Here is an 11,420-nt window from a genome sequence, read left to right as displayed (position 1 = left end):
GTCAGCGGTGTGCCAGTGCCAGTGCACAGCCCCCAAGAGCTGACTTAAGTTTTAATTTTGCAAGCCAGTTGACATCACATTGGTAGCTCAAGATAGACTATAGTAAGAGCATTCACAGCATTGAAATCCACAAATCGGGGCTTTTTCCCACCCTGGATTGCTGGTTGAAAGGCATTTACCAGCACACTACTGTCATATGTATTAGACATAAAAATTGCTTAATTTTTATCTAACCAGGACTATCCTGGTCAGCTGAGGTTTTACTGTGTATCTATTACAGTGTCCTTTAGAAAGGATAAGAAGTACCTTGGAGTATGTGAGTATACATTGTGTACCATGGAGTATTAAGGATGCACCACATTCCACTGAGGGCACTAAGTGTGGCTGTCCAAAGCCAGCTATACATCACACACACACAAACACACACACACATTATGTTATATGGAGGCTATTCCACAAATAGTGATTCTGAGTTGCATGACTTTCTCAAAGTATCAATCACGGAATACCCACTGATCGTCAAAATATCACTCTTCCAGGAGCAATGAATTCCCCAGGATTCACTCAGTGGACAATAGATCTAGACAGCAGAGGTTCAAATTGGGCAAAAGTTCTTCCAAATAGTTTTCCTTGCCTCTATTGTCTAGTGCAGTTTGTGCTTATAACCTTAAGAGATTTGTCAAAGGGACTGATTGTTTCCCAGGGTCAAAAAAAAAAAAAAAGTGCCAGACTTCTTAAGGAAGCATTCCTTAAGATGAGCAGGGGTGAATGGGGGATGATGTACTGGAAACCACGTTCGTGGTTCTAACAAGAACCATCGACATTCCCTGCCTGGAGATGCTGGAATGGTTTGGAAACTGCTCTGCTCTGGTTCCTCCTGCACAAAGCCCGGGATATGCTTGCCGGGTAGAGGGAAATGGTGGGGGTTAAAAATGGAGCCTGCCACCTGCCAGGAAAACCCACCAGACTCTTCCTCTCCGGAACACTTCCCCAATACTTTCAGTCCTGGTCAGTTGCAAAATGGGACGATGGTAAAATGAGAAGATGGGAAAGTTACCGGATTTCTGCCATGAAGCAAACATTATTTCAAAATTCAGCCTTAGCTTTCGAGTCATTTGGTTGTGTGTCTATTCATAAATCCATTTATTTTTTTGTTTATTCATTCATCCATTCATTTGGACTCTGGTTTTCTTTTTCTTATACTTACTTATTCTTGTTTTCTTTTTTCTTATACCTAAGCATTCTGAATGAACAAAAACATTTGATAAAGGATATTATTAAAATAAAATCAAATTAAATATCAGAGGAAGATTTAGAAATTAAAACATGAACTCCTTTCACTCTGACAGCAAAGGCATTTAGGTGCCCCTTTGCAGCTCACAGATGTGTAATGAGGGCCAGGGAAGAGTGAGACACAGGCATGGGAGGAAGACATGAGGCACTAGGGCAAAGAAGAAAGAGGGAAGGAAGAGGATGGAGCAGAGTGAAAAGCAGGGGTGTGGAGACAAGGGAACACCGTTAACAGGTGAAGAAAGATATTAACATCCTTTCTTCCAACAGACAGGTCCCTTCTAATTTTTCTCCTCTTAGTCTTTGATAGTTTTATTTTGTCCAAAATATTTAATTCTTTAAATAAAACCGTTTATGATGTTACAGACACATCTAGGGATAGCCTCCGAAGATAGCATCAATATCCTCTTCCCTTTCTTCCTTTCTTCCCCTCAAGTGCCCTCCGGACCCCTCTACCCTCTGCAGCAGCAATGGCCAGTACACATGACCTTGCTTTCCTATTGACTCAGGAAGAGATTTCATGCGATTTCTTCTGTTTTCCTTCCTCGGCCAGGAGCTGCCCTCTGGAGCACATTGGTACCGAACGGGCTCATTTTTCCTGTTGTACCTCTAAGACCTCTTGAGTCCATTTGGTTTCTACATCAATTAACCCTTCCCTTCAAGCATCCCTTGCCAGGCCCTGCGTCTCTGAGAAACTACAGAAACTCAAGTGACAAAAGCTACACTTACATTTCTAGAGTATTTAGGAAGTATAATACTTCCAAGGATGATTAAATCCCTGATGCAAATTATCTTAACATAAATCCTACTCAGAGAAGAGGCAACAGAGAACATGCCATTGGCCTTTAATATACACACATTTGAGCGGATCATGCATGTAGGTGAGTATAATCTGCCTGCACAGAACCAAAAGATTTTCATAATTTCATGTATGTACACATATACATACACAAGTATGTATCTTTTGATACTGTATTTTGCCTTGGGGTTGTTTTCAAATCAACATGGAGGTGGCATTGCCAGGAAATGGCAAGTCCAAAGAGAAAACAGATTGAAAGGGACTTAACTCTAAAGCAAAACATGCATTTCCTACAACAAACTGACCTGTCCATTTCTGGAAGACAGCAAGCCTGTAGTACTGTACACCCTTATTAAATAATCTTATTAAATAGGAACACCAAATATACACATTTACAGTTATTAAATAAGCCACAAGATTCCTCTTCTATCTACAGCCACATTCGGAGACGGCCATGCCTTCGTATTTAAACTTGTAGGTGACGACGCCTTTGTCTAAATAGAGGATGGAGATGGGCTCTAGCTTTGTGGGCACACAGCAGACTTTGGAAGCTTTCTGGGAATTCTTGAGATGGACCAAGGCCTGGATAATTGCATGCTTTGTAGGTGTGAGATGCTCTGCCAGGGGATAGTTACAAACACCACGACATTCATAGGCTTCGTATCCGGGCGGAGCGATGATCCAGGAGTCCCACCCAATCTCCTTGAAGTCGATGTAGAGCGGGGTTCTCTTGCAATAGTTTCCTTTGGCGTTCCTTCTGATTCGGGCAGTGGAGTCGTAGATGATGTTGGATCTCATCTGCAACAAAGCCTCTTCCCCAGGTTCACTGGAATAGTCATCCAGGCCCAAGTTGTCCAGCTCTTGAAGTTGCTCATGGGAAATCATTTCATTCAGTTCCTCTTTCCTCTCCTTGTCACTGCTTTGGTCATCAGAAAACACGATGAGCAAAGGGTTATGCTTATTCTGGGCACTGGTGTCTATTTCCAGCCGTCCATTGCTGGAGTCCTCAGCTTCACCGTGTTTGCTCTCAATGCGGACCTCCAGCTGGTGGGTGGATGAGCCTGACTTTTGCCAACCTCTGATAGCATCTGTGACATCAAAAGTCTCCCACTCACTGTTGGTTCCATAGATCTCCTCTGACACCAAGACCAGCATGTTTCTATCTCCCTCATTATTCCCTTTGCTCTCCAGCACTTCAAAGATGGTAATTCTTTGGTCTACAACATTGTATATCATACGGTCCCTTTGCACCAGTGTGAACAGCCTAAGTTCAGCCATGATGACCTCTTCATGATGAGGAATGGACACATTGAAGAGGAGAGGATATTTTCGGAGCCCATTAAAACTGGCTGGTTGGGAAAACAGATCTGAAAAAAGAAATTTGCAAAAATCAGATTTGCAGTGGGTCTCAGGGAAAAACAGATGCTTATTTATGTAATAAGAATGCCTTCCCATGCATTAAGCTTAATGCAGAAAGAATGAAGGGAGAAGATCAATGAGAACAAACACAATGTCAGCATTCTGTGACACAGGAAATCCCAAAAGGTCGGTGGTAGAATGCCCAAAAGAGTTCAGCTGCCAAGACTAAAATGGAAAGTGGGGGTCTATTGGATGGGGTAAAACTTAGCCAACCTTGCTTTTGAATAGCTCATCAGCCACAGAATTACAGAACTGGGAGTGACCTTGGAAATTGTGTGGGCAAGTCCCCAAATTTCCTAACCAACAAAGAGCCACCAAATGGGACATGTGGTGATTGTTCTTTTCTTGAAGCTTTTCAGGGATGAGGACTTCATGGTGTTTTAATATTTGTGTTTGTAGTGGGTGGAGATCCCTACCTAGTTAGCTGGGCACTGGTCTTCCTAAAAGGCTTCCATATGGATCAGAGGTTGGTAAACTATAGCCTATGGGCCAAAATAGGCCTGCTACCTGCTTTTGGGTAATGTTTTATTGGAACACAGCCTCATACATTGTTTTGTATTGTCTGTGGCTACTTTTGCACTACAATGGCAGAGTTCAATAGTCACAACAGAGAGCACATGACCTGCAAAGCTTAAAATAGTTATTATTCATCTGACCCTTTACAGAAGAAGCTTGCTGACTTCTGTTCTCAGCAACAAAGCCTGACAAGGTCAATAAGACAGCCATAAACCAAGAAGGTCACAGCCGTCGATTTTTGATTATATGGTCCTCTATAAAGAGGAATGGGAGAAAATGAATCCTGGAACTAGATTGGTTGCCTTAGTCTTATACCCCTAGCACTAGCCTTATACCCCTAGCACCTGGCATGAAGTATGGTACATACAACTCACTCAAGAATGTTTATGAAACAGCTCTGTAAAAGTCTTAGAAGCACACCTTCTAATCTTAGTCTTGGAAGCACATCTCCAAATACTGTTATGTTGACTTCCTATCTGAAGATTTTACAGTGAGCCCAAAGCTTCTGCACACTTGTCTCAGGTAATGAGTCTACAAGGAAGCCCTGAAGGCATTTGCCATCAGATTCTCAAAGGGATCCAGGACCACCAATTGAGGGGTTCTGTCATCTTTGGCAGCATTTCACCAAGTTTATATTTAATTCGTGATCTCAGTGAGTCCCTGTTCCAGATTATAATCTTTTAATATTTTCCTTTAACTTGCTCTGATTATTTTGCACTTACTATCTATTTTAGACTTATCCTAAGCAATGTCATTCATAAAAGGAGAGATTTGAGGTGATACTTATGTGTGTTTGCTAAAATCCATATGAAATGATTTCACCTAATTAATAGCTTTCTATGGGTACCACCTAAAATCATCTTACACATTGCCAGTGGGAAATGCTGACCTACAGAATGAATTTAAACTCCCTGGCATGGTTTTCAAGGCCAGCTGTATCTGGGTCTTAGCCTTCTGATCAGCCATGGCTCCCATACATGCATGGAACATTGCGATCACTCAATAATATTTGTGAACAATTTAATGGATTTGTAAACCCTTCTGTTTCAACTACATTGATATCTTTACCACCTGTCAAACATTCTTTCTTTCCCTGTAATTTTCACCCTTTCACATGTTCTTCTGACCCTTGGAAAGCCCTTTCACCTCACCTCCACCTACCCAGCTCTGACATCTATAAAAGCCTCCCTTCCTTACTTCTGTTTCTGAAAGTTCCCTCCCCTCCCCTCTGAATCACTTGAGCACTTTATATCTCCTTTGATCCTTGTCATTTACAACCTTATACTTCAGTTGTCTTTTTATGAATGGATTTTCCCAACTAGACTGCCATCCTCCCAGTATGAATGGCTCAAAACTCACTTCTATGTCTCTATCCTACTATAAGGGCTTAAACAGAGGTAGTGCTTTAAAAATATTGATTAGCTGATGATTTTAGGCATCAGACTAAATTGATTTATGGGCATGACATATGACCTTAATCCATCATCAAGCTCTTGAGTAAGTGGCTTGGGATTTATTCTTCCACCCTAAGAAGGGAGGAGACTTGACTCCCCATGGACAGGGAACATGAGAAGACCCATAATGGAGGAATAGGCTGGTTGCTCTACCCAGGAGAGAAGTATAGAATAAAAGCTCACTGTAGCGGGAGGAAGGCATTACAAAGCATACAAAGAAGCTTTTGGTGCTAATGGATAAATTCATGATCTTGATCGTGCTGATGGCTTCAATGAATGTTTACAGAAGTCAAAACCTTTCCAATTATACACTTTAAATATGTGCAATTATACTTTTATACATCAATATTTTTAAATGTCATATTTTCTGTAAGTCAATTATACCTCAATAAAACTGTTTTGAAAAAGAAAGTTCACTGGACTGTTTTGTGAATGTGCAAATGCAGTAAGCAGTAAAGGGAAGAGTTACATTTCAGGGCAAGAGAACTAATGTTTGTTGACAAATTTCTCATGCCAGGTGCTTTGCAAGCATGATGTTCTCTGGTTCTCACAATGATCCCATAATGCAGGTATTGATTCTCTACCCATTTTGCACCAGAAGAAATCAAGCCCTGATGCAGAGAACTGACTTCCCCAGATGACAAGATGATAAAGGAACAGTGCTAGGAATTGAGGGCATGCTTTTTTCACCTTGGAGGTGGCACTTTTTTCCCAAGATGAGGTAGGTTTTGACTTTTTTTTGTTTTTTGTTTTTGGTCTTTGTCTCCTAGGGAGCTGCATTAAGCAGACCCAAAAAGTCAGAAGAAAGGCAATAGTAGCCAACAGGGCATGCCCTGTGCAGTGATTTCTGTCCTCAGGCTGCACATTTCCTACAGACTGGCAGAGGTGCTGGCCGCTGAGTTGTTTACTGAGAGATGTGTTCCTGCCCTCAATAATCTCTAGTAATAATAAGCACAGTAAACTCCACATACTGACCTGGGTTATCCAGATACTCTCTGAGAGAAGTAAGAACTGAAAACTTTTCTACTTTTCTGGGGGATGCAAACAACATTTTCTCACCCGTACCCTGAACCAGACAGCGCTCAGTTCTGAGAAGTATTGGGGCAGGGGGGGTTCTTACAGGAGGAGGTTATTCATTTTCAATTCAGACTCACCTCCAAAAGGAATCTGTAATCTCAGCTTGCCATTTCCATGAGAAAGATGTTATGAAATACAACTTCTGGCAGCCAACTCAATTTTAAAGGCAAACATCTTAGGGACTAAGAAATACCCACTCAACATTTATTCCAGCAACTAGAATATTAAGTAACTCATTAGTAATCACTGAAGTTTGATCAGCACTTCATAGTAAATGGAGCACTTTCTTACCTGTAATCTCTTTTGAGTCACTCAACTTTGTTATGTAGGTATTATTACCCCCACTTTACAGATGAGGAAATTGAGAATCTGAGGCCTCAGCTAATTATTCACAACCACTAAGCCAACCAGCTCTCAAAATTCCATATCCTGAGCTATTTCTTCATCACTGCCTTTTTTCTTTCAAGAATATCTGGCCAACATTAATCAGAAGCCGCTTTTGTACCTGGTTAGTGACTATAATGGCATAATTGGCAAATATTAAAGAATTAGTTTATTTGGACCTTCAGCTTCTCTCATAGATATCTAGATATCAGGATTTTCTTTCCCCCAATAGGACCATATTAAGCTATTAAGAAAAAAAAATTAACTCATTAGATTTAGCTACCAAATTTAAACACCTAGGAGAAGAAAACACACTTTTCTCACCAATAATTCAATCTTGTACATCACTCTTCACAAAGATGGAAATGATGAGCTGGATGATTAATGGGCCAATCACACTTCCTGGAAACTGTAAACAGTGCTTTAAGGATGTACATGACACATCAAACAACACAGCCTTAGGAAGAATCTCTAAAATATATTTCCATACTGTTTGAACATTTCTTAAATAACGTCACAAAATAAAAACATTAAAAGTTTGAACAAAACACACATCACAACTTGATGCTTTTTGACTGTTTTTATTATTTTTATTCTAAGTAAAAGTTGAGAAATTTTTTAGCTAATTAAACGCCTAGGCAACCAAGGCCTATCTGGAAAATGACAAAGATACGGCAACATTAATGCTTTGTATTACTTGGTGTTCAAATTAACATTTTTTGAAAGAACCCAATTATAATGTCGAATTGATAGGTGTTTTGTGGCTTTGGGTTAAAGATGTTTGTAAGTATTTTTCAGGTTCTGAAATGACTACATAAATAGTATAGACCAAATTGTACCTTGTTTTTGTGTATCTGTATGTATTTAACGGATACATTAATACATCTCCTTATTTAAATTAAATCTCCTTATTTAAATACATCTCCTTATATAGATGTATTTACCCTTACCTATACTATTCCCATGCATTATAAATTTAATTATCGTGTCTTGAAAAAATTCCAAGCCAAATTTCATCAGCAAAAACTTACCTTCATTCTTGAAACTCCTAATGATGTTGGCAGAGGGCATGGAGGTTCGATCTGTTGCAAATTTGTTATAGAGTTCCAGCATGTACTCTGGTGGGTCTACCTTGGCTGAATCCTCCGTGGGGATGTCAGACAGGTTCAGTGTCTTGAGAAACTCATTCTTCATGCTCTGGAGCAATGTGCTAAAGTCAACACCATCTTGCTCTGAGAAAACATCGTCAAAGACGGGCATATCTTCTTCTAGAGGAGACTGGTCTAGGCTCATGATGGGGCTACCAGAAACCAAGTGAGCCATCAGGCAGAGAAGAGCGCACAGTGTCAGGACCGGAGAGCCCATGACTCCGCTCAAGCCCCTAGGCCAAGCCAGGAAGGTTTAGCTCTCCTGGGCTCTAAGTGGCAGTTTTATCTTGTGGGGCGTAAATGTCTCCTGTCACTGGAGACAAGTTTGGAAACTCTTCCTCTCTCTCTTCCTCCCCCTACCACTCTTCCTCTCCCCCTAGAAGTCAGGTTGCAGTAATTGGATAACAAAATCCCCTATAGGGGCCTAGCCTTTCTTATCTCCCTAGTGTAAACTTGTGCACCAGAATTTGTTTCTATCTTGTAATCCCTATTTCTTTTAATGAGCATTTTGTAAACATTTTCACATTCTGACACTGGTTGAAAGATAGGACAATTTTCTCCTTGCAAAGGCTCTGCTTCTCTTCCCTTTGATTCACTTCCTTTCAGCAGGAATGTCTAAATTCTGTTTTTATGGGCTTAGTTTCACACATACATGTAATAGGTATAAGAAGCAACATAACACACATCAGTGGTGTTACATATTAATTTGAGTGGTAGGGCCTACATCCTCAAATAAATACTTCTGAAGACAGACCAAATGTCCAAACTTTCATTCAGCTATAAATGAATTTATATAAATTTTTCCAAGCATACATTTTTAGAAACAAGAAAGTATAAACTTTATGATCCATAGTCTCTTTCCTATTTGATCTGGCTAAAATAGCATTTGAAAAATAGGGCAAGCGCTTAATTGCAGTGGCAGCTAACATTTAGTAGATGCTTCCTACAAACAGGCATTGTACTGAGTGGTTTACATCTGTAGTCTAGTGTGTTCCTGCAACAACCCTATCATTATCCCCATCACATATAAGGGTCAGTGAGGTTCCATAGATTGCCAGAGGCCACAAAGCTGCAAGGTGATGGACCCACAGTTTGAACTAAGGCAGTCTGATTCTTATGAAAAAGAAAACAGTCACACTTTTAAACCACTTGTATTCCACCAGACTAGGGCATGGGCAATAAGAGTGAGAGGCCAACCCATCCCCAGATCAGCCTGGAGGCAGGAGGCAGACAGCCGTTTGCAGCTGGATGTGTACCTCAGGCCCTCCACTTCTGCAATGAGCTGTTAATATGACCAACATCTCTGCCAAATTCATCCTTCTGACTCAATCAAAATTGTCATCTAGAGGCTCCAGCAAAAGCTTGGTGTGATGGTTAATACTGAGTGTCAACTTGATTAGATTGAAGGATGCAAAGTATTGATCCTGGGTGTGTCTGTGAGGGCGTTGCCAAAAGAGATTAACATTTGAGTCAGTGGGCTGGGGAAGGCAGACCCACTGTTAACCTGGGTGGGCACCACGTAATCAGCAGCCAGTGAGGCTAGAATATAAAGCAGGCAGAAAAATGTGAAAAGACTAGACTGGCCTAACCACCCAGCCTGCATTTTTGTCCCGTGCTGGATGCTTCCTGCCTTCAAACATCAGATTCCAAGTTCTTCTGTTTTGAGACTTGGACTGGCTCTCCTTGCTCCTCAGCTTGCACACAGCCTATTGAGGGACCTTGTGATTGTGTGAGTTAATACTTAATAAACTCCCATATATATATATATATATATATATATATATATATGAACATTGAATCAAGTCTCTGTCCCTCTAGAGAACTCTGACTAATACACTTGGCAAACAACATTACCAGGCACACAAAAAATGCCAAATGCCTTGGTCCTAAAAATTAAAAGATGGTATAATTGATTGTGTGTACAGATTAGGAAAGACAAATCAGGTTCATCACATTTTCCACCCTAACTAGCGACAGTAGCAGCCGTGGTACAGCCAGAGTGGCCCTGTGGACAACCCCAGGGATGTTTTTCCCACTGAGGCAGTAATACTGGTATCTTTCTGACTTGCCCAGTGCACACCCTGTTCCATTACTGATACATCCTGTGCTGTGTTCAGAGGGCTGTGTGGAGACATTCGATTCACTGGAATATTTTCTCAGTTTCGATGTTAAATTTTCCTATGTTCATTCTAATTGATTAGCTACAATGTTTCCACTTGGCTTTTCCTCCAGGCTCCCTTAGGTTTCTAGTCATCTTCTGATTCTTTTTCCTCCTAAAATGTACAACGTTACAGCTATTTTTTTTTTATTACCATAGAAAGAACCATATTTTGTTTAGTAGTTGTCAATTGTCCATTTGTTTAATAGCTGTTGATTTTGGTTTAATGTTCTATTTTGATTCAAACTTCTGCTCCCATAGTGAAAAGACAACTGTAGACTGGAGACAGATTATATCCTGAATAGTCTCACAAGTGAGTGAGTGAGTCCAAGGGCCAGAAATCGTCCCTCAGGTGGTTTGTTTTAGCATGAGGTCCCTGACAACAAACCAGCAATGCCTTGTATCATGTCTTGCATCCAAGTAAGCACCCATTTATCTTTACACACACACAGATGTCAACGCACACTCCAAAACTCTGAATGGCAGGCATGTATGTGTAACTGCCACAGGACAGCTGTGTAAGTGGTGGCACATATAACCTCTGAGCACACTGATTTCAAAGGTCATGGGGAGATACATACATCCCACATTGCAGAGTTCTAGTTCTTTACACTCTTGGGCATAAAAATGTTAACTGAGACTTCACTGGCTTACCTATACTTGGTGTTAGAAAAACTATAGGGTTAAATACTTGGATCCATGTTTATCTTTGGGGATGATTAAGAGATACGGTAGGAAAATGACTATATCCATATCTCAGATATTGCAAGATATCAGAATATCTTGAGATGCATGCTCGGTGAGGTTCTTAAACCCACACCTGTGCTGGGTAGACAAGGAAAGAGGTTAGCTTCATGCTTGGAAGAAGGGGACATAATCTCCCTCCTTCTTCCAGGCCTGGGACACCTCACATCTTAGTTGCAGAGTCTCTTTATCCCATGTTTTTCTCTAGAAGCTTTTTCTGATGACTCTTATCTGACTCTTAAAGGTTCAAATGTCTTTACATTCCTACCCCTATTTTGATCCTTCTGGATGCAATTCATTCTGTTCTTTCACACTTATCTCATTATTTTGTGTCTTTCTTATTTGGAATGTTTTACAGTTCATTCAGAGTGGACAGGGGATTACAGTTTTGTGAGCCGAAGGTGTAAAATGTATGTTTAAATGTTTTAAAA

At 40.6% G+C, this 11,420-nt stretch overlaps 1 protein-coding gene across 1 annotated transcript; it reads right to left on the bottom strand.

Moving 5' to 3' along the window:
- Positions 1-1,246: 1,246 nt before the first annotated feature.
- BMP10 (bone morphogenetic protein 10) lies at positions 1,247-8,463 on the bottom strand. Its single transcript, XM_017522090.2, has 2 exons — positions 7,971-8,463; positions 1,247-3,456 (listed from the first exon to the last, which is right to left on the bottom strand). The coding sequence occupies exons 1-2, from the start codon at positions 8,302-8,304 to the stop codon at positions 2,516-2,518; spliced, it is 1,275 nt and encodes a 424-aa protein (XP_017377579.1). The 5' UTR covers positions 8,305-8,463; the 3' UTR covers positions 1,247-2,515.
- Positions 8,464-11,420: the final 2,957 nt, after the last annotated feature.

The sequence above is a fragment of the Cebus imitator genome, unplaced genomic scaffold, assembly GCF_001604975.1.
Source record: "Cebus imitator isolate Cc_AM_T3 unplaced genomic scaffold, Cebus_imitator-1.0 Scaffold23, whole genome shotgun sequence".
NCBI classification, from domain to species: domain Eukaryota; kingdom Metazoa; phylum Chordata; class Mammalia; order Primates; family Cebidae; genus Cebus; species Cebus imitator.
Note: the sequence above shows the minus strand (reverse complement) of the source record. Positions and strands in the feature narration are given on the sequence as shown.